General features: G+C 42.9%; 1 protein-coding gene across 2 annotated transcripts in view; it reads right to left on the minus strand.

Annotated features, from left to right (window-relative positions):
* jam3b (junctional adhesion molecule 3b) overlaps nucleotides 1–24,776 on the minus strand; it is a 149,749-nt gene that overhangs the window by 20,884 nt on the left and 104,089 nt on the right. For both annotated transcript variants that reach the window (XM_059956774.1, XM_059956773.1), the window contains 3 exons: nucleotides 20,888–21,037; nucleotides 14,415–14,617; nucleotides 8,404–8,503 (listed from right to left, as the gene is read on the minus strand). In XM_059956774.1, coding sequence (XP_059812757.1) covers nucleotides 8,404–8,503; nucleotides 14,415–14,617; nucleotides 20,888–21,037 — 453 coding nt within the window. The remainder of the gene's footprint in view (nucleotides 1–8,403; nucleotides 8,504–14,414; nucleotides 14,618–20,887; nucleotides 21,038–24,776) is intronic.

A 24,776-nucleotide genomic window follows, 5' to 3' on the forward strand; every position in this document is an offset into this window, starting at 1 on the left:
ATGCCAGTATCTTTCTTGTATCACCATAGGAGTTTAATCTTGTTAAGCAGCCTCATGTATGGCACCTTATCAAATGCCTTCTGAAAATACAAGTAAATGACATCTACGGTCTCTTCTTTGCCCACCCTGCTTGTCACTACCTCAAAGAACTTTAACTGATTTGTCGGGCAAGATTGGTTACATAAAACCATGCTGTCTTTGACATATTTTATCATTAGTCTCCAAGTACCCCAAACCCTCATCCTTAATAAAGGAATCCAACACTTTCCCAACCACTGAGGTTAGGTTAACTGGCCTATAATTTTCCTTCTTTTTCCTTCCTCCCTTCTTAAAGAGTGGAGTGACATTTCCAATCTTCCAGTCCTAAAGGACCATGCCATAATCAAGTGATTCTTGAAAGATCATCACCAATGCATCCATTATCTCTTTGGCAACCGCTCTTAGGTCTCTGGGATATAGTCCATCTGGTCCAAGTGATATCCACCTTAAGAACTTTCAGTTTGCCTAGAACTTTTTCCTTTGTAATAGCAATGGCTCTCACTCCAGCTCACTGGTACTCGCACACGTCTGGCACACGGGTAGTGTCTTCCACAGTGAAGATAGATGTAAAGTACTTATTGAGTTCATCCGCCATTTCTTTGTCCTCCATTACTACCTCACCAGCATCAGTTTCCAGTGGCCCAACATCAACTCCCACCTTCCTTTTACTCTTTATATAACTGAAAAACTTCTAGTATCCTACTTTATATTATTGGCTAGTTTGCCCCTATATTTCATCTTTTCCCTTATGGCTTTTTTAGTTGCCTTTTGTTGGATTTTAAAAGCTTCCCAATCATCCAAATTCCCACTCACTTTTGCTACATTATATGCCTTATCCTTGGAATTTATGCAGTCTTCAACTTCCCTTGTCAGTTATGGTTGCTTACCCCTGCCATTTGAAAACTACCTCTGAGGAACATATCTATCCTGAACTTTGTGAACTTCTGCCACCTCTGCTCTTTCATCACCCCCGCCAGTATCCCTCTCCAATCCACCTCAGCAAGCTCCTCTCTCATGCCTCTGTAATTCCCTTTATTCCATTGCAATACTGATACATGACAATGCTTCTCCCTCTCAAATTGCAGTATGAATTCAATCATATGATCACTGACTCCTAAAGGTTCCTTTACATTAAGCTCCCTAATAAAATCTGGATTATTGCACAACACCCAATATAAGATGGCATTTCCCCGAGTAGGATCAAGTTGCTCTAGAATGCCATCTCGTAGGCGTCAAACAAATTCCCTCTCTTGTGATCTGACACCAACCTGATTTTCCCAGTCCCCTTGCATATTAAAGGCCCCCGTTACAATTGTGACATTACCCTTATTACATGACCTTTCTAGTTCCCTTTGCAATCTCAACCCTACACCATGGCTACTATTTGGAGGTTTACATGTTTCCCATAATGTTTTTTTTATCCTTGCAGTTTCTTAACTCCACCCACAAACATTCAACATTCTCTAACCATGTTATCTCTTTCTAAAGATGTCATTCCATCTCTTACCAACAAAGCTGCACCACAGTCCATGATTTCTTGCCTATCCTTTCGATACAAAGTATATCCTTTGATGTTATGCTCCCAACTATGACGTTCTGTCAACTACAACTCAGTGATGCCTACAATGTCACACCAACCAATCTCTAATTGCACCACTTTCGTCCAGCTTATTCCGAATGCTACGCACATTTAAATACAACACCTTCAGTCCTGCATTCTTCACCCTTTCAAATTTTGCCTCTGTGGTACAATTTAACTCTTTGCTCTGTCTGCATTTATATAGACCCAGTCATTGGCTTGTCCTTCCTCACTGTCATGTGGCACAGGCAGCAATCAAGAGATTACTACCCTTGAGGTCCCGCTTCTCAGCTTCTTTACCAACTCCTTGTATTCTGTTTCAAGACTTCCTCCGTTTTTCTATCTATGTTGTTGGTACCAATATGCATCATTACTTCTGGCTGCTCACCCTCCCTTTTCAGGATATCATGGATGCAATCAGAAACATCACAGACCCAGGCACCCGGGAGGCAAACTACCATCCATGTTTCTTCATCACGTACACAGAATCGCCTATCTGTCCCACTAACTATAGAGTCCCCTATTACTGCTGTCATCTTCTTCAGTTCCTTACCCTCAGACTAGAGGGGCATCCTTTTAGAATAGATATAAGGAGGAATTTCTTTAGCCCGAGAGTGGTGAATCTGTGGAATTCCTTGCCACAGGCAGCTGTGGAGGTCAAGAATTTATGTATATTTAAGGGAGGGGTTGATAGATTCTTGATTGGTCCGGACATGAAGGGATATGGGGTAGGAGAGGGGGAGGCAGGAGACAGGGGCTGAAAGGGAAAATGGATCAGCCACGATGAAATGGCAGAGCCTAATTCTGCTCCTATATTTTATGGTCTTATGATCTTGAATTTGAGCAAGGACATGGCAAATCAAACATGAGGTTTGCCTTTTTAGTTGAAGCAGAAAGCCAAAACAGGTAGTAATTTCTGGATTACTGCCTGTGCCACATGCCAGTAAGGGTAAGAATAGAATGATTTGGCAGATGAATGTGTGGCTGAGGAAGTGGTGCAGGGGGACAGGGGGTCAGATTTCTGGATCATTGTGATCTCTTCTGGGGAAGGTACAACCTGTACAAAAAGGTACACCTGAACCCGAAAGGGACTAATATTCTTGCAGGCAGCTTAGCTAGAGTTGTTTGGGTGGGTTCACATTAATTTGGCAGGGGATGGGGAAATGGAGTGACTGTGATGAAGATAAGGTGGTTGGTTTACAAACAGAGGCAATGTGTAGTGAGGAGAGGCTGATGATGAGGCAAAATTGAAGTCAACAGGATGAGTTGTAATGTAAAATGCAGATAAATTCGAAAAGGGTGAATACAGGACTGAAGGTATTATATTTGAATGCCTGCAGTATACGGAATAAGGCGGATGAAAAAGTAGCACAGTTACTGATTGGCATGTATGATGTTGTAGGCATGTAGGCATCACTGAATCATGGCTGGAAGATAAAACCTGAGAGCTTAATGTCCAAGGATATACATTGTATTGAAAGGATAGGCAGGAAGGCAGAAGGGGTGGCATTGCTCTGTTGGTCAAAAGTCAAATCAAATCACTAGAAAGAGGTGACGTAGGGTCAGAAGGAGTTGAATCATTGTGGGTAGAGCTAAAGAACTGCAAGGATTAAAAGACCATGATGAAAGTTGTAGACAGACCCTCAAACAGTAGTAAGGATGTGGCCTACAAATTAGAAGAGTAGATAGAAAATGCATGCCGAAAGAGCAATGTTACGACTGTCATGGGGGATTTGAATATGCAGGTAGATTGGGAAAATCAGGTTGGTGCTAGATTCCAAGCAGGAAAATTTGTAGAATGCCTATGAGATGGCTTTTTACAGCAGCTCATGATTGAGCCCACCAGGGGATCAGCTATTCTGGATTGGTGCAATGAACTAGAATTGATGAAAGAACTTAAGGTAAAGGAACACTTAGGGACCAGTTATCATAATATGATAGAATGCACCCTGCAGTTTGAGTGGGAAAAAATGGAAAATGAAGTCAAGCTGGCCAATAATATTAAAGAGGATACAAAAAGGTTCTTTAGATATATTAAGAGTAAAAGAGAGGTGAGAGTAGATATCAGACTGCTGGAAAGGTAGTAATGGGGGTGGGCAAGGAAATGGCAGATGAACTGAATAAATATTTTGCATCAGTCTTCACTGTGGAAGACACTAGCAGTATGCCAGAAGTTCGAGACTGCCGCAGGCAGAAGTGTGTTAAGTTGCCATTACTGGAGAGAAGATGATTGGGAAACTGAAAATTCTGAAGGTAGATAAGACACCATAACCAGATGGTCTACACCCCAAGGTTCTGAAAGGGGTGGCTGAAGAGATAGTGGAGGCAGTAGTAATGATCTTTAAAGAATCACAAGATTCTGGGGGACTGGAAAATTAAAAATGTCACTCCACTATTCAAGAAGCAAAGGCGGCAGAAGGAAGAAAAGTATAGGCCAGTTAGTCTGACCTCAGTGGTCAGAAAGAAGTTTTGGGATACTTGGAAGAACATGATGAAATAGGCCCTAGTCAGCATGGTTTCATTGAGGGGAAATCTTGCCTGACAAAAAAATTGATGGCTTCATAACCAAGTTTGCAGATGATATGAAGATAGGTAGAAGAGCAGGTGGTTTTTGAGGAAGTAGAGAGGCTACCGGAGGACTTAGACAGATCAGGAGAATGGTCAAAGAAGTGGCAGATGGAATAGTGTTGGGAAGTGTATGGTCATGTACTTTGGTAGAAGAAATGTAAAGATCGACTATTTTCTAAATGGAGAGAAAATATAAAAATCTGAAACACAAAGAGACTTGAGAGTCCTTGTGTAGGATTCCCTAAAGGTTAATTTGCAGGTTGAATCTGTGGGGAGGAAGTCACATGTGATGTTAGCATTCATTCCAAGAGGACTAGAATACAAAACCAAAGATGTAATGTTGAGACAATAAAGCACTGGTGAGGCCTCATTTGGGGTAATGCGAGCAGGTTTGGGCCCCTTATTTTATAAGGACTGTGCTGAAACTGGAGAGGGTTCAAAGGGGGTTCACAGAAATTATTTTAGGTTTGAATGGCTTGTCATATCGGGAGCGTTTGATGGTTCTGAGCCTGTATTCACTGGAATTCAGAAGAATGAGGGGTGACCTCATTGAAACCTATCAAACAGTGAAATGCCTTGATAGAATCGATGTAGAGAGAATGTTTCCTATGGTGGGAGAGCTAACACAGGACAATACAGCCTCAGAATAGAGGGGCACCCTTTTTGAACAAAGTTGGGGAAGAATTTCTTAAGCCACAGAATGATGAAAATGGAATTCTGTTTGTACATTTAAGGCAGAGGTTAATAGATTCTTGATTGGTCAGGGCATGAAGGAATCACGGGGGCTAGGCTGGTGATTGGGGCTGACTCGATGGGACAAATTACCTTATTGTGCTCCCGTACCTTACGGCCTTATGGTTGAGTATCTTTTAAGTGGAGAGAAACTAAATGGCGCAACAAATGTTGGAGGAACTCAGCAGGTCAGGCAGCATCTGTGGAGATAAATGGACAGCAGATACCTTGGGTTGAGACACTTCATCTGGGATGTTATGATGCAGTTGTATAAGATGTTGGTGGGGCCTAACTTGCAGTTTTGTGCAGTTTTGGTCAGATACCTGCAGGAAAGGCATCAAAAATATTGAAAGAGTGCAGAGAAAATTTACAAGAATGTTGCTGGGACTTGAAGACCTGAGTTACAGGGAAAGGTTGAATAGGTTAGGACTTTATTCCCTGGAGCATAGAAGAAGTAGAAGTGGTAGAGGCAGGTTCGGTATTGTCATTTAATGTAAAATTAGATAGGTATATTGATAGAAAAGGAATGGAGGGTTATGGGCTGAGTGCGGGTCAGTGGGACTAGGTGAGTGTAAGCGTCGGCACAGACTAGAAGGGTCGAGATGGCCTGTTTCCGTGTTGTAATTGTTATATGGTTAAGAATGAGGGGAGATTTTAGAGATATAAAAAATCATGAGGGGTATAGATAAGGTAAATGCAAGCAGACTGTTTCCATTGAGTTTGGGTGAGAATAGATCCAGATGTCATAGGTTAAGGGGGAACCTCTTCACTTAGAGGGTGGTGTGTGTGTGGTTCAAGCTGCTTGTGGATGTGGGTTCAATGGGAATATTTAAGAGAAGTTTGGATAAGTACATGGATGGAAGGGGTATGGAGGGATACAGTCCAGGTGTGGGTCGAATGCACTAGGCAGAACTACAGTTTGGCATGGAATAGAAGGGCTGAAGGGACTGTTTCTGTGCTGTAGTGTTCTAGAACTCTACATGTTGATGGGTCAAGGCAAATTAATGGTTCAGCATGGACTAGATGGGCTGAAGGGCCCATTTCTGTGTGCAGTGTTCTATGGCTCTTCAAAAGAAGGCGGAGCTTAGGAGGGTTAACCCTAACCCTAACCCTAATGCAGAAGTGGGTTGAGAAGTGGCAGATGGAGTTCAACCTGGAGAAGTGTGAGGTGGTACACTTTGGAAGAACAAACTCCAAGGCAGAGTACAAAGTAAATGGCAGGATACTTGGTAGTATGGAGGAGCAGAGGGATCTGGGGGTACATGTCCACACATCCCTGAAAGTTGCCTCACAGGTAGATAGGGTAGTTAAGAAAGCTTATGGGGTGTTAGCTTTCATAAGTCGAGGGATAGAGTTTAAGAGACGCGATGTAATGATGCAGCTCTATAAAACTCTAGTTAGGCCACACTTGGAGCACTGTGTCCAGTTCTGGTCGCCTCACTATAGGAAGGATGTGGAAGCACTGGAAAGGGTACAGAGGAGATTTGCCAGGATGCTGCCTGGTTTAGAGAGTATGGATTATGATCAGAGATTAAGGGAGCTAGGGCTTTATTCTTTGGAGAGAAGGAGGATGAGAGGAGACATGATAGAGGTGTCCAAGGTATTAAGAGGAATAGACAGAGTGGACAGCCAGCGCCTCTTCCCCAGATAAAGTTTGGAGTATTATGAGGATATATTCAAAGATTCATACTGTATACAAACAGCTGAGGACATAAAGCCTGAAGTATTTTACCGAATACCAAGTGAATTTATTGAAAATATCATCTAGTAATGTTCATACCAGTGGCTCAGGCAAAAGAATGGTTGGACAAACTGGAACAGCAAATGTGTGGATCAAACCTACATAGAATGATCATTGTGGTACCCTATCCAGCTTACTGCTGATTATCAGAAGATCCTTAAGTCAGAATCAAAATTGGAATCAGAATCAGGGTTATTATCACTGACATACTGCATATGGTGTAATTTGTTGTTTTGTGGCAGCAGTACAGCGCAATACGTAAAAATACTATACTGTACTCAGTGGTCACTTTATTAGGTACACCTGTACACCTGCTTATCAATGCAAATATCTAATCAGCCAATCATGTGGCAGCAACTCAATGCATAAAAGCATGCAGACATGGTCAAGAGACTTAGTTGTTGTTCAGACCAAACATCAGAATGGGGGAGAAATGTGATCTAAGAGACTTTGACCGTGGAATGATTGTTGGTGCCAGACAGGGTGGTTTGAGTGTCTCAGAAACTGCCCATCTTCTGGGATTTTCATGCAGAACATTCTGGAGTTTACAGAGAATGGTGTGAAAAACAAAAAAAACATCAGTGACTGGCAGTTCTGTGGGTGAAAACACCTCGTTAATGAGAGAAGTCAGAGGGGAATGACCAGATTGGTTCAAGGTGACAGGAAGGTGACAGTAACTCAAATAATCACACGTTACAACAGTGGTGTGGAGAAGAGCATCTCTGAATGCACAACATGTCAAACCGTGAAGTGGATGGGTTACAGCAGTGGAAGATCATGAACATAAGAAGGCAGAGCTTAGGAGGGTTAATGGGGCCTAACGGCAACTCCTTTGCTCGCATCTTCAGAAACAGCTCTATTTCTATCTTAAATATCTCTATTTTGACCCTGACCTGGAGTTACACACTGACTACGGTTCTTTGCGGGAATGGGACCCACTCTCGGGGTTTCATAACCGGCCAATGGTTGGCACGCCAAGGGCTCGGCCTAAGAGCTCCTCTTGCCTTCGGAGGACTGAGTTTTCATGACTCTGAAGACGGGGGGACGGCGGGGGGTTGGAAATCGGTGTCCGAGTAAAAGACTGGTGCGTCATGGGAGATGGAAGGCCTAAGGCTGTGTACCTAGAGATCTGAGATCTCTGGGCACAGAGCTCGGAAAAAGCGACATAATGGACTCTTAACATCATAAACCAGCGAGTTGTTTGTTATATCTCCCCTCTCGCTGTGAAACGGAGACATTTCTTTCTCCTTTATTAGGGAGAGAGTGAGCCCGTGGTGTGTCGATACTGGGTGAACAATGTAGTCTCTGGGGTAACTGCGAGTTTGTGTCTTTGCTGTGCCTTGCTCATGCTTGAGTGCTCGGTGGTGAGTGTTGATGTTTTTTTTGCCGGTGGGGGGGGGAAGGGGAATTGATGCTTGCTACCACTTACACACAGGAGGGGGGAGCTGGGGGGGAACTTTGGGGTTCTAACATTTGTCTGTTGTTCATTCTTTGGTGCACTCCTCTGTTTTCATGGATGGTTGTGAAGAAAAAGCATTTCAGAATGCATATTGTATACATTTCTCTAACATTAAATGTATCTTTGAAACCTTTGAGATCAATGGGACTAAACAGATTAATTGTTTGGTATGGACTAGATGGGTAGAAGAGTCTGTTTTAGTGCTGCTGTGTTCTACGGCTAGTTATTTGTTCATTATCTGTTGAAAAATCTACTTTAAGCAAACAGCCAATCATGTCAACTTACAGACTTCCATCCGTTGAGGCTCACATTTTGCCTGCCCAGCACGATTCATCGCCATGCAGTGGTATTCTCCAATATCCAGCTTCGAGGTGACACTGAAGTGCTGTGAAAATAAAATCACTCATTTATGAAGAATGAATTGGGAGAAATTGTTATGAGAAACAGGGAAATGGCAACAGAATTTAATGCGTACTTTAGATCTGTCTTCACCAGGGAGGACACAAGCAATCTCCCAGATGTATGGATGGGCCAGGGTCATAAGATATCAGAGGAATTGAGACAGATTGACATTAGGAAAGAAACTGTGATGAGTAGACTGGTAGGACTGAAGGCTAATAAATCCCCGGGTCCAGATGGTCTGCATCCGAGGGTTCTAAAAGAGGTGGCTCAGGAAATTGTGGATGCATTGGTAATCATTTTCCAATGTTCCTTAGATTCAGGATCAATTCCTGAAGGTTGGAGAGTGGCTAATGTTATCCCACTTTTCAAGAAGGGAGGGAAGGAGAAAACGGAGAACTATCGCCCTGTTAGCCTAACGTCAGTCGTGGGGAAGATGCTTGAGTCCATTATTAAGGACGAAATAGTGGCACATCTCGATGGCAGAAATAGGATTAGACCAAGCCAGCATGGATTTACCAAGGACAAATCATGCTTGACTAATCTGTTGGAGTTTTTTGAGGGTGTAACAAGGATGTTAGACGAGGGTAAGCCAGTGGATGTTGTATACCTAGATTTTCAGAAGGCATTCGATAAGGTGCCACATAGGAGATTGGTGAGTAAAATCAGAGCTCATGGCATTGGGGGCAGGGTTTCAACATGGATAGAAAACTGGTTGGCAGATAGAAAGCAAAGGGTAGCAGTGAATGGGTGTTTCTCGGACTGGCTGGAGGTGACTAGTGGGGTACCACAGGGCTCTGTATTGGGACCACAGCTCTTTACGATTTATGTCAATGATTTAGATGAGGGCATTGAAAACTATATCAGCAAGTTTGCTGACGATACTAAACTGGGTGGCAGTGTGACATGCGAAGAGGACGTTAGGAGAATACAGGGAGACTTGGATAGGCTGGGTGAGTGGGCAGATACTTGGCAGATGTCATTCAATGTGAATAAATGTGAAGTTATCCACTTTGGAAGCAGGAACAAGAGGGCAGAGTATTGTCTGAACGGTGTAGAGTTAGGTAAGGGAGAAATGCAAAGAGACCTAGGAGTCCTAGTTCACCAGTCAATGAAGGTGAATGAGCAAGTGCAACAGGCAGTGAAGAGGGCAAATGGAATGTTGGCCTTTGTTACAAGGGGAATTGAGTACAAGAGCAAGGATGTCCTTTTGCATTTGTACAGGGCCCTGGTGAGACCACACCTGGAATATTGTGTACAGTTTTGGTCTCCAGGTTTAAGGAAGGACATTCTGGCAGTTGAGGAAGTGCAGCGTAGATTCACTAGGTTGATTCCTGGGATGGCAGGGCTGTCATACGCAGAGAGATTGGAGAGATTGGGCTTGTACACGCTGGAATTGAGGAGATTGAGAGGGGATCTGATTGAAACGTTTAAGATAATTAAAGGATTTGATAGGATTGAGGCAGGAAATATGTTTTCCAGAGGGCATGGATTGAGAATAAGAGGTCAGTTATTTAAAACAGAGTTGAGGAAGAGCTTCTTCTCCCAGAGAGTTGTGGAGGTGTGGAATGCACTGCCTCGGAAGACGGTGGAGGCCAATTCTCTGGATGCTTTCAAGAAGGAGCTAGATAGATATCTGATGGATAGGGGAATCAAGGGATATGGGGACAAGGCAGGGACTGGGTATTGATAGTGAATGATCAGCCATGATCTCAGAATGGCGGTGCAGACTCGAGGGGCCGAATGGTCTACTTCTGCACCTATTGTCTATTGTCTATCAGCTTGTGATTAGCCCACATGTTCCTTCTGCAGTGTGCAAATTCAAACCCGAGATAAGAGATAGGCAAAGCAAATTCTGATACTTCTGGAGTAAATCAATTTACAGGGACAACATTAAGGATTTGTTTGGTTCTCATGGCAAGTGAGGAATTTAGCTTCCTGTTATATTATAATGGTCAATGATCATTTACCCTTATTTTCAAAAAAGGTGCAATGCCCTGAATCACTGATTTATAATATTGTTGAATCTCCTATTCTTTCCCAACTACTTCTTGAATGTGGGAGGAAAGCAATGCAGTCATGGGAGAATGTACAAATTTCTTTCAGGCAGCAGTGGGAATAGAATCCCAATCAATCACTGGCCCTGTAAAGCACTGCATTAACTGCTACACTTACAAGTCATTAGTACAAATTACAAATAGCAAAGGTTCATATAGTAAACCAATGATTAAAAACAGCACTCAATCATTATCTACTGCTCGTGTCCTATATCCAGTTTGCTACTCCTTGGCATGAGCAGTTAAGACCTGGATGAGGAAGTGGAGGGATGGGTTAGTAAACTTGCTGATGCCACAAAGGTTGGGGGTATTGTGGATAGTGTGGAGGGCTGTCAAAGTTTACAGCAGGACATTGATAGAATGCAAAACTGGGCTGAGAAGTGGCAGATGGAGTTCAACCCAGATAATTGTGAGGTGGTTCATTTTGGTAGGTCAAATATGATGGCAGAATATAATATTAATGGTAAGACTCTTGGCAGTGTGGAGGATCAGAGGGATCTTGGGGTCCGAGTCCATAGGACACTCAAAGCAGCTGCACAGGTTGACTCTGTGGTTAAGAAGGCATACGGTGCATTGGCCTTCATCAACGGTGGGATTGAGCTTCAGAGCCAAGAGGTAATATTACAGCTAAATAGGACCCTGGTCAGACCCCACTTGGAGTACTGTGCTCAGTTCTGGTCTCCTCACTGCAGGAAGGATGTGGAAACCTTAGAAAGGATGCAGAGGAGGTTTACAAGGATGTTGCCTGGATTGGGGAGTGTGACTGATGAGAATAGGGTGAGTGAACTTGGCCTTTTCTCCTTGGAGCGACAGAGGATGAGAGGTGACCTAATAGAGGTGTATAAGATGATGAGAGGCATTGATCACGTGGATAGTCAGAGGCTTTTTCCCAGGGCTGAAACGGCTGCCACAAGAGGGCACAGGTTTAAGGTGCTGGGGAGTAGGTACAGAGGAGATGTCGGGTAAGTTTTTTATGCAGAGAGTGGTGAGTGTGTGGAATGGGCTGCCAGCAACGGTGGTGGAGGCAGATATATTAGGGTCTTTTAAGAGTCTCTTGGATAGGTACATGGAGCTTAGAAAAATAGAGGGCTATGGGTAACCCTAGGTAATTTCTAAGGTCGGGACATGTTCAACACAACTTTGTGGGCCGAAGGGCCTGTATTGTGCTGTAGATTTTCTAAGTTTTTAATCAACCCACAGCTTTTTGTAGCACTGGTATAACATAACAGTCAATTGGCTGTTTGATTCAGTTGGTCAACTCAGGCTTAGAGAACACATGAAGAAACTAATAGAATATATTCAACCAGTGCTGTCAATGCCAGTCACAATTCAGCAATGAAACAGCCAGTAAAACCAATGCTGAATCAATTTCAAGTCAATATTTTATGTATTAATAAAATACATTAAAATACCTCACAGCTACCTGCTAGCTTGTACTCCACCTGCTAGCTTGTACTCCTTCCGCACCTTCTTATTCGGACTTCTGCCCCCTTCCTTTTCAGTCTTGATGAAGGGTTTGGCACAAAAATAGACTCTTTATTTCTCTCCATACTTGCTGCCTGACCTGCTGAGTTCCTCTAGCATTTTGTGTGTGTTGCTCTGGATGTCTAGCTTCTGCAGACTCTCTTGTGTTTATGCATTAATATGTTCATGAGTGACAGACAGACATACTTTATTGATCCCAAGGGAAATTGGGTTTTGTTACAGCCGCACCAAGATAGTGTAGAAATATAGCAATATAAAACAACAAATAATTAAATAATAATAAGTTAATCATGCCAAGTGGAAGTAAGTCCAGGACCAGCCTATTGGATCAGGGTGTCTGACACTCCAAGGGAGGAGTTGTAAAGTTTGATGGCCACAGGCAGGAATGACTTCCTATGACGCTCAGTGTTGCATCTCGATGGAATGAGTCTCTGGTTGAATGTACTCCTGTGCCTAACTAGCACATTATGGAGTGGATGTGAAATAAATGCCAAAATAAATCTACACAAAATCAAGACCATAACATCTAATTGAATCATAAAGAGCAACTAATGCCCTAGGAAACTCATAGTTAAAAGATACAAGAGGTTCTGCAAATTGGCACTGAGGAGATGCAATTGTCTCACAGCTACAGAGTCCCAGGTTCCATTCTGGCCTCTAGTGCTGCCTGTATGGAGTTTGCATGTTCCCTCTGTGACTGTATGACCCTGGGAGTTTTGACATCCTCCTCCACATCTCGAGGTACTGGTCTGTGAACTGGCTGCTGAAAATTAATATGGTGGCTGGTAGGAGAATTAGGTGGGGGTAGGGGAATGGTTTAGCAGCCATGTCTGAGAAACTTAAGTTACAGTCTAAAATAAGTGGGTGGAGGAGGTTGATAAGTTGGCTAACAACCAGCGTAAATTATCTCACTCCCATAAGGAAAAAGACTATAATCTATATATCTTATGAATGGTAAATGCTCCTTTCAAATTCAACACCTATTTTCATAGAATCATAGAGCAATACAGCATATTTGCAGGCCCTTCAGCCCTACGTCCATTCCCATACAGCTAGTCTCAATTTCCTGTTTTCACCCATGTCCTTCTCAGCTCCATTCCTCCATGTACCTGTCCAAGTGCTTCTTAAATGATACTATTGTACCTGCCTCAACCGCTTCCTCTGGCAGCTCATTTAATACACACACCACACTACACGAAAAAGATGTCCCTCAGGTCCCTTTCAAGTCTTTCTCCCCTCACCCTAAAATCTATTCCTCCTCATCTTGGACTCTCCTATCCTGTCATCATCCACCTCATCTATTTTTCACAAAATTCTGAAAGGTTGAATTGAATTGACTGTTTCTTACATCCTTCACATACATGAGGAGTAAAAATCTTTACGTTACGTCTCTGTTTAAATGTGCAATCATAGTAATTTATAATAAGTAGAACAGTTAATGTAATAATAGAGTACACTCAAATCAGTGTGAGTTAGTCAGTCTGATGGCCTGGTAGAAGAAGCTGTCCTGGAGCCTGTTGGTCCTGGCTTTTATGCTGCGGTAACATTTCCCAAGTGGTAGCAGCTGGAACAGTTTGTGGTTGGGGTGACTTGGGTCCCCAGGGATCCTTCGGGCCTTTTTTCCACATCTGTCTTTATAAGTGTTCTGAATCATGGGAAGTTCACAACTACAGATGTACTGGGCTGTCTGCACCACTCTCTGCAGAGTCCTGCAACTGGGGGAAGTACAGTTCCCATACTAGGCGGTGATGCAGCCAGTCAGGATGCTCTCAATTGTGCCCCTGTAGGAAGTTCTTAGGATTTGGAGGCCCACACCAAACTTCCTCAACCATCTGAGGTGAAAGAGCCCTTCATTCTCCTATGTTCCAAGGAATAAAGACCTAGCCTGGACTATTTCTCCCTATAACTCAGACTCTTAAGTCCTCGTAAATGCTTTCTGCACTCTTTCCAGTTTAACCACATGTTAAAATGTACGTGGACACTATTCCAAATGTTGCCTCATCAATGACTTATATAACTGCAACATAACATCACAACTCCTATACTCAATGCCCTGACAGCTGAAGGCTAGCATGTTACATGCCTTTTTCACCACCTTGTCTACCTGTAATGTGGCTATCAAAGAACCATATATGTGTACTCCTGGGTCCCTTTGTTCCTTTACACTCCCTAGTGCCCTACATTCATAGTCCTACACTGAGTTGACTTTCCAAAATGCATCATCCCACACTTATCTGTATTGATATCTACTTGCCTATCCTAAACCCACTGATCTTTCCTTGGAAGACTTCTCACAGTAAATTGGCAGGTTTGGTGAGAGAGATTAAAATACTCATATTAAAGACAATGAATTACCAGAGTTCCTGTATTGTCGTTTATCTTGTAAGAAGAATTAAAGAATTTTGGATCTGATTTTGGATCAGGTGGAACAACGACACCATTTTTGTACCAGGTATACATAGGAGGTGGATAACCTTCATGTTCATGACATGTCAAAATGGCAGCCTTCCCCACTGGAACCGACTTCGGCACAGAACATTTTGGCGTAACTGGCTTCACTGTAAAAGAAACAGAGTGTTAGGCTGGGTACAGTGATATTGTGTTTGCAGTTTGTGCAGAAAACAAGTTGGGTAAATTGTAATGCAAGTTTCAATCATATTTCACTCAAGTTCATCCATAAAGATCTAACAAAAATCAGGAAGTGAGCATCTGCAGGTATTTGGAACTACACCGGTTTCAAGATAAACATACTTTTCACTTAGCATGTTAACAGTATAATAGTATAATAAAAATGTATTGTTATGAATGTACCACAGCTCTGAGGGGCCGAAGGGTGCGGGGTAGCCCCCTCCTTTGTGAGAATCGCAAGATCACTGTTGGGTTGGATCAAGGGGCCCAGGAAATGAGAGGGAGACGTGCAGAATGTCTCATTCCCCCAGCAATGTAAAGCTACAGGACATGGCCATTGTCTCCGGAAGGCGAAGTTGTGGATTGGAGATTATGCTATGTGAACGCCCTCAGGCAAAGTGGGCTGGTTGAGGGAGAGATTGCACACCCCCAACCTGATTGACATCTACGACCCTGGGAGTCAGGATAAGAGAGGGTCTGTAGGAACAGCCCCTCAGACGCACCAGAAGAAACGTTAAGCGACCACGTAATAGCAGGAAGTCATCTGAAGGAGGCCACGTGCGTTCAGTTCCATTGCTGGAACTGGTGGCTGGAACCACGGAAAACGGCTTTTAGCTAACAATGGGGAAACCCACTCCCCTGACTCAACGGATTAGCATCATAAAAGACCTGGGCAAGTTTAAACCGCCTCGCTCTTAAACCCAAAACGCTGCAGCTTGAACGAACTAACAGTGACTGTTATATTTCCATCGGACAATACATTATCCCCTAGACAACAATAGAGCTATTTCTTATTGGTTATTATTATACCCGCGCTTTAGATTTAGTATTGACGACGTATATTATCTGTATGTTTGCATTAATCTTATTTTTGTGCCCCTTTATCAATAAATACTTTTAAAAATAGTACCATCAGACTTCAACGGACCTCTCTATCTTTGCTGGTAAGTGACCCAGTTACGGGGTTTCATAACAGTATAATAATAGTATAATAAAAATGTGCCTCAAGCATAAAACTCACCTAAAAATGTCAATCAAGTACTTTAAAAAATGTAGGAATAAATGTAGATCATGTACCAACGTTCAAAAGGAAACAGAATGGCAAATGGTTGACAACTTGTTCAACATCATAAATTTCTAACTAGGATAATGGAATTTCTAAATAAAGTCACAGTCAAAGAGCAATGCAGCACAGATACAGGCCCGTTGGCCCATCAAGTTCATGCAGACCATGGTGCTCACCCAAATGGTCCCAATTTCCTGCATTCGGACTGCTCATGGTTAAAACATTTCAAAATAACATATCCTTGCTTCAATTCTGCAGCTCATTTCTCCTAAGCTTCTGGCTGGAGTAGACCAAATCTTCAGAATTGCTGGGACACTGTTTAAGCTACATCACTTCTATTTCAGTACTATGGTCAACCCCAACCTCAGTATTCAGTTACAGTAAGAAAACAAAAGTGGTCTCAAAACTCAATTTCTGGGTCAATATAAAGCACACAAGATGACGAGCATCGTACTCACCATCTGCTAAAAAGTACCCTCCATCAATGACGCTTCAGGGCAAGACCCTTAAAAACTGGAACACACCACTCACTTAGGAGTCGCTTCATCACCTTCGGTGCTTTTGGCTGTCCAATTGAAATGTCTGAAGCTCAAGATCTCAGGCCCAGCACAGAGCTCATAGTTCACTTGGAAGCAGTCTTCCCTGTTCTTCTATATCCATATAACCATATAACTACATAACAATTACAGCACGGAAACAGGCCATCTCGGCCCTTCTAGTCCGTGCCAAACACTTACTCTCACCTAGTCCCACCGACCTGCACTCAGCCCATAACCCTCCATTCCTTTCCTGTCCATATACCTATCCAATTTTTTTTTTAATGACCAAATCGAACCTGCCTCTACCACTACTACTGGAAGCTCATTCCACACAGCTACCACTCTGAGTAAAGAAATTCCCCCTCGTGTTAATATAACCATATACGTAACAATTGCAGCGTGGAAACAGGCCAGCTGCAGGTATCCCACATCTGCATCATCCCACAACTGATGTCAGACTCACTTGGATATAATTTCCTGCTTCACGTTTAGAGCCTTTTTTAAACAGCGGAACAACATTGGCTGTCCTCCAGTCCTCCAGTACCTGTCCTGTCGCTAAGGATGTTTCAATTATCTCTGCTAGGGTCACAGGAATTTCTGCACTTTCCTCCCATAGGGTCCTAGAGAAAACTTTGTCAGGCCCTGGGGATTTATCCACCCTGATTTGCCTCAGGGTAGGAAACACCTCCTCCTCTGGAATCTGAGGGGTCCATGAAGTTGATGCCACTTTGCCTCACTTCTATAAACTCTGTATAAGGAGTGAGATATGCCAACTAGTGGAATAGTGCCACAGCAACAACCTGGCACTCAATATCAGTGTGACAAAAGAGCTGATTGTGGACTTCAGGAAGGGTAAGACGAAGGAACATGTACCAATCCTCATAGAGGGATCAGAAGTGGAGAGAGTGAGAGGCTTTAAGTTCCTGGGTGTCAAGATTTCTCAGGATCTAACCTGGTCCCAACGTATTGATGTTGTCATAAAGAAGGCAAGACAGCGTATATACTTTGCGATCTGGCATGTCAATAAATACGCTCAAAAACTTCTGTAGTTGTACTGTGGAGAGCATTCTGACAGGCTGCATCACTGTCTGGCATGGAGGAGCTACTGCACAGGACCGAAAGAAGCTGCAAAAGGTTGTAAATCTAGTCAGCTCCATCTTGGGCACTAGCCTACAAAGTACCCAGGACATCTTTAGGAAGCGGTGTCTCAGAAAGACAGAGTCCATTATTAAAGACCTCCAGCACCCAGGGCATGACCTTTTCTCACTGTTACCTGGAGGTACAGAAGCCTGAAGGCACACACTCAGCAATTCAGGAACAGCTTCAACCCCTCTGCCATCCAATTCCTAAATGGACGATGAAGCTTTGGACACTACCTCACTTTTTAATATACAGTACTCTGTTTTTGCACATTTTTATAATAATCTATTCAATATATGTAATTGATTTACTGGTTTATTTATTATGTTTTATTTTATTTATTATTATTATTTTTTCCTCTCTGCTATATTATGTATTGCATTGAACTGCTGCTGCTAAGTTAACAAATTTCACGTCACATGCCGGTACCAAAAAACCTGATTTTGATTCTATCTCCCAAGTAAGTACAGATGCAAAGAATTAATTTAAGATCCCCCCCATCTATTTTGGCTCCACACATGGATTACAATTCTGGTCTTCCAGAGGACTAAGTCTGTCCCTAGCAATCCTTTTGCTCTTAACATATCTGCAGAATCTCTTGGGATTCTCCTTCACCTTGTCTGCTGGAGCAACCTCATACCTTCTTTCAGCCTGCCTGATTTCTTTCTTAAGTTTTCTCTTGCATTTCTTGTACTCCATAAGCACCTCATTTGTTCCTTTACCTGCTATGCACCTCCCTTTTTTCTCTTAACCAGGACCTCAATATCTCTTGAAAACCAAGGTTCCCTACACTTGTTATCTTTACCTTTTATTCTGACAGGCACATAAAAACCTTGGCAGTGCTCCCCTACACAAACTTCTGTCACCTGCCCTGTATCATTCCCTAATAGCAGATTCAGTATTGCATGCTCTCTCATTGGGACTTCTATGTACTGATCAAGAAAACTTTCCTGAACATATTTGACAAAGTTTATCCCAGCAGGTCCTTTTACTGCATTAGAGCATCAGTCAATATGTGGAAAGTTAAAATCACCTCCTATAACAACCTCATGTTTCTTGCAACAGTCTGCGATCTCCTTACAAATTTGTTCTTCTAAGTCTCACGGACTGTTGGGTGGTCTGTAATATAGCTCCATTAAAGTGGTCATACCTTTCCTATTTGTCAGTTCCTCTCATATTGCCTCACTAGTCAGGTTCTCCAGTCTGTCATGACATTTTTCCTGACTTGTAACGCTACCCCTGCTCCTTTAATCCCTCCTGCTCTGTCGTGTCTAAACAATGGAACCCCAAAATATTAGAAACATAGAAAACCTACAGCACAATACAGGTCCTTCGGCCCACAAAGTTGTGCCGAACATGTCCCTACCTTAGAAGTTACTAGGCTTACCTATAGCCCTCTATTTTACTAAGCTCCATGTACCTATCTAAAAGCCTCTTAAAGACCCTATCATATCCGCCTCCAACACTGTTGCTGGCAGCCCATACTGAGCTGCCTGCCCCTCCTGCAACCAAATCTCACTAACAGCTACCATGTCATAATTCCAGGTGTTGATCCATGCCCTGAGCTCATCCACTATACTTATTGCATTGAAATATATGTACCCCAAAACACTAGTCGCACCATGCTCAATCTTTCGATTCCTAACTTTGTCTGAGGTCTTACAAACAGCTGCCTCCACAACCTCTCCACTAATTGTTCTGGTGCTCTGGTTCCCATTCCCTTGCAACTCCAGCTTAAACCCCACCGTGCAGTACTAGCAAACCTTCCCACTAGGATATTAGTTCCCCTCCAGTTCAAGGGCAAACCATCCCTTCTGTACAGGTCCCACCTTCCCTGGAAGAGAGCCCAGTGATCTAAAAATCTTATGCCCTCCCTCCTACACCAATTCCTTAGCCACATATTAAACTGTATAATCTTCCTAGTTCTGGCCTCACTAGCACATGGCACAGGTAACAATCCAGAGATCACAACCCTGGAGGTCCTGCCCCTCAACTTGGCACTCAAATCCCTATGTAGAACCTTAGTGTATGGAAACATCTATGCCCTTGAATGGGAAATCCCACAGCTAAAACATCAAACCTCAAACTCCCAACCGCTCCCTCGCCCAAAAAGTAACACATTTCCCACCCAGACACAGCAGCTAAAACATCAAACCCCAAACCCCTAACCTCTCCCTTGCCCAAAAACTAACAGATCACCCACCCAGACATGCACACAGCAGCTAAAATATCAAATCCCTAACCAAGTTCTTCCCACGCAAAAAAAAAGTGACAATAACATCAAAATCCAAATCCCTCCCACACCCAAATAAAATGACATATCGCTCACCCACAACTGACAACAAGAAAGAAAACACAGAAAATCTGAAGGAGTCCAATATAAACTGCAATCCACACTAGTGATCACAAATGTCTAGGAATTCTGAAAATATCCTCCATCAGCATCGAGGTAAGCAACAGCCTGAACTTAGTTCTTCCACAGGGCCTTCCATCTACTGAGGTACCGCCTCCCAACTGCTGATATACTTTGATCATAAATTTACTTAGAACTGTACACCCTTCCACTTTGAGCCTCTGAGCCGTTTATAGTCCCAAAGACCTGACAACTGCTGCAAGCCCCTGAAAGAACATCTCTTTCAACAGCATCCAAGTGGGTTTACCTGTTAGTGAGGAGAATGACCACAGAGGAACCCTGCACTAACTGCCTACTCCCTTTACTTTTCCTGATGGGCACCCATGTATCTGAAGCCTGTATTGCAGGTGCGGCCACCTCAGTAAAAGTCTCATCTATGAGGTTCTCAGCCACTTGGACAGTCCCAGGAAACTATCCTTATGACTTCTAGACATTCTGAATGATATTTTAGAGCTTCCTTTCAAGTTACTATGGTTTTGATTGATTAGACTTTAAAGTTTTTCCCCCTGTATTTTTCTCCTAGAGTCATAAGACACACTACAGCACAGAAATAGGCCATTCTGCCCATCTAATCTAGGCCAAACTGCTATTCTGCCAAGTACCCTTGACCTGCACCTGAATGATAACCCTCCATACCCTTCCCATCTATGTACCTATCCAAATTTCTATTTAAATGTTGCAATTGTACATGCATACACCATTTCCACTAGCAGCTCATTGCATGCTCTGAGAGAAGTTTCCCCTTATGTTCCCCTTAAACATTTCACCTTTCATCCTTAACCCATGACTTCTAGTTATCTCACCCAACCTCGGAAGAGATGCTTGCATTTACTCCTCATAATTTTGTATACCTCTGTTCAATCTTCTCTCATTCTCCTATACTCCAGGGAATAAAGTCCTTATAATTCAGGTCCTCAAATTCCAACAACATCCTTATAAATTTTGTTTTTGTGGAACATGAGAGTAAAAACAAACAATCAAAGTACATGCAAGCAATACTGAAATAATTTGATTATCCACAGTCATAAGTTTCAACAATTACCCTGTACTGTCAGATTAACAGAAACTTCATCCAGGTGACCTGTTTCAACAAATGCAACTTCGCAGCGGTAGACAGCAGTGTCCTTACGGGTCACATTGAATATTTTTATAGAGGAGTCTCCCTGGAGCTCTGCTCGATTTGTCAGATCTCCTGAAAACAGAAAAGAAATTGAACAAAATGTAACTTGGCTTTATGAAGCACCTCTACCAAGTCACTGATAGAAAGCATCAATAATTAGGTGAGTTGTGACTAAAACTGAGCCACACAGAAGCTGTAACTGGAAAATATAGAAGTCTTTTATTCACACAGAAAACCTCCAGGAGAGAGAGTGTCCAGGAGAATCCAAGAGAATTTCACTCTCCTGACATGATGTTTAATGCTCCTTCAGCACAAAGCATCCTGCACATTCTGCAGATGCTGGAAATCCAGTGCAACATACACAAAATACTGGAAGAACTCAGTACGTCAGGCAGCATTTATGGAAATTAATAAACAGTTGATGTTTCAGGCCAAGACCCTTCATCAGAACTAAAAAGTAAGGGGACAGAAGCCAGAATAAGAAAGTGGGGAAAGGGAAGGTGTACAAGCTGGAAGGGGTAGATGAGTTGGTATGAATTAAGAAGCTGCGAGGTGATAGGTGGAAGAGGTAAAGGGCTAAAGAAGAAGGAATCAGATGGGAGGGAATACCCTACCCCATTTCCATTTGCCTGTCTAAACATTAAGGCATCTTAGAATATATAATTCCCAATCTTGATCACTGTAGCCATGCCTTGGGAATGACTATTTGTCATATACAGTATGTCAACACAGACTGTATCATGTTGTTTGCGTCAAATCAAATCACCGAGCATTGTGCAGAAGTCAGCCTGCAAGTGTCACCATGTTTCTGGCATAATAGAGCATGCCTACAACTTACTAACCTTAACTTACATCTTTCGAATGTGGAAGGAAACTGGAGCACCCAGAGGAAACCCATACGGTCATGAGGAGAAACTCTGTACAGGCAGCAGCAGGAGTTGAACCCCGCTCATACAGTCATCACTGTAAAGCATTACAATAACTGCCATTAATTCATCCCTTTTGAATACTGCCTTTACATCAGTTTTCTCTGTTCCAATTCCAATTTGAGATTTATCTTCATGTTTGTGTATACATCCCTTTCCTGATTTATTCAAATTATCATTACTTATTTTGTTATCCTGCATTATCATTTTTCCTTTCCTCCTTAACTTTCTATATGTCACTTCACCGGCTAAATCAGGTCAGCTGTAATCTTATCAGATGATGGAGAGCTCAAGAGAACAATGGGCTACTCCCACACCTAATTCACATGTTCCTGTGTAACCTCTCAACTACAAGGTAAAATAAGGTCAGAGAATTGATGCAACACACACAAAATGCTGGTGGAATGCAGCAGGCCAGGCAGCATCTACAGGGAGAAGCACTGTCGACGTTTCAGGCCGAGACCCTTCGTCAGGACTAACCGAAAGGAAAGATAGTAAGGGATTTGAAAGTAGGAGGGGGAGGGGGAAATGCGAAATGATAGGAGACTGAAGTGGGTGGAGTGAAGCTGAGAGCCGGAAAGGTGATTGGCAAAAGGGATACAGAGCTGGAGAAAGGAACGGATCATGGGACAGGAGGCCTAGGGAGAAAGAAAGAATTGATTGTGTGGCTCACAGATAGGTGTGAGAGATAGGTATAGAGAAATAGGTTTAATCGTCCGTTGTCCCTCACCACTGATCTCCCTCCTGGCGCTTCTCCCTGCAAGTGGTAGATGTGCTCCACCTGCTCCTATACCTCCTCCTCTCACTTCCATCCAGGGCCCCAAACAGTCCCAAACCCAAACAGACATTTCACCTGCAAGTCTGTTGGGGTCATCTACTATATCCGGTGTCCCCCGTGCAGCCTCCTCTGTGTCGGTGAGACCCAACGTAGAGCTTTTTTGCTCTGTCCACAACAGACAGAATTTCAAGGTAGCCAACCATTTTAATTCCAATCCCTATTCCCATTCTGGTATGTCAGTCCATGGCCTCCTCTGTTGCCACGAAGACAACGAAGCTATCTACTCCATCTTCTAACTCTTTGATATACAGACAGACAGACAGACATACTTTATTGATCCCAAGGGAAATTGGGTTCCGTTACAGTCACACCAACCAAGAATAGTGTAGAAATATAGCAATATAAAACCATAAATAATTAAATAATAATAAGTTAATCATGCCAAGTGGAAGTAAGTCCAGGATCAGCCTATTGGATCAGGGTGTCTGACACTCCAAGGGAGGAGTTGTAAAGTTTGATGGCCACAGGCAGGAATGACTTTCTATGACGCTCAGTGTTGCATCTCGATGGAATGAGTCTCTGGCTGAATGTACTCCTGTGCCTAACCAGTACATTATGGAGTGGATGGGAGTCATTGTCCAAGATGGCATGCAACTTGGACAGCATCCTCTTTTCAGACACCACCGTCAGAGGCCTATGACCTCCCTCTGGTTCCCTTCCTACTTCCCTTTCTCCCATGGTCCATTGTCCTCTCCTATAAGATTCCTTCTTCTTCAGCCCTTTACATTTTCCAACTATTACCTCCCAGCTTGTCACTTCACCTTTTCTTCCCCCACCCACCTACCTTCCCTCTCAGCTGGTCTCACCTATCACCTGCCAGTTTATACTCCTTCCCCTCCCCCACACCACCTTATTCCAGCTTCTTCCTCCTTCCTTTCTAGTCCTGATGAAGGGTCTTGGACTGAAACATCAACTGTTTATTTCCACTGATGCTGCCTGATTTGCTGAGTCCCACCAGCATTTTATGCGTTTTGCTCCAAATCCACGGGGCAGAAATACTAGTATGAGCAAAGAAAGAACTGCACCATAAAACTTTCTCCACAGCACTAGTTGATTGATTCACTGAAACTTTGTTCGCAGCCCGATTTATGTGAAGCCTATTCCCAAAGGATCAGATCCCTTTTTCCCCAATACTGGTATCAATGGCACATGTGCTTTAGCAAATCAAAAAATAGAAATCCAGAGTAACACAGACGAAATGTCTAAGGAACCCTGCAGGTCAGGAAGCATCTATGGAAAAAAATAAAGAGTTGATGTTTCAGGCCAAGATCCTTCATCAGGACTGGAAAGGAAGTGGGAAGAAGCCAGAAATGCAAAGTCTTTGTAGATTTAGTCAGAAATATACTTTCTGATGCCAGATTTTTCCTCTGGGAGAGTGTCTCTGATTGGCAAATGGATGCTAGGAAAAATGGAGGACTATGTGAGAGGGAAGGGTTAGATTGATCTTAAAGTAGGTTGATGCCAGAATGTTTTGTGACATTTGCAGCCCTCAAGTGTGTTTGTTGTAAATGCAAATAAGACATTTCACTCTATGTTTTGATGTACACATGATAAATAAAATTGAATCTAGGTTAAAACTGCACTGTAATGTTCTATTTTCTATCTAATTCCACACTGTATGTAAAGCTAGCACACCAGTGCACAAGATATAAAAATCATAAAAGACAGTTTGGTTAGGTGCAGGACATGGACTTGTGTTTTGATTTATGTTCATATAAGAAAATTTGGGGTGCCATAGTAGCGTAGTAGTTCATATAATGCTTTACATCGCCAGCGACCCATGTTCAGTTCTCACTATGTCTGTAAGGAGTTTGTATGTTCTCCCCATGACCATGTGGGTTTCCTCCTGCTGCTTTGGTTTCCTTTCACATTCCAAAGACATTCACAATCCGGTTGGTAGGTACACTGGTCACATGGATGTAATTGTTTAATCAGAAGGAACTGTTACCGTGCTGTATCTCTAAATAAAAAAGTAAATAAAATTATTTTGCGCACCTTTAAATTCCTATTGATCTGGGATATGTTGGGGGGGGGGGGGATTTCAGAA

This window comes from Hypanus sabinus, chromosome X2 (assembly GCF_030144855.1).
Source record: "Hypanus sabinus isolate sHypSab1 chromosome X2, sHypSab1.hap1, whole genome shotgun sequence".
Taxonomy (NCBI): domain Eukaryota; kingdom Metazoa; phylum Chordata; class Chondrichthyes; order Myliobatiformes; family Dasyatidae; genus Hypanus; species Hypanus sabinus.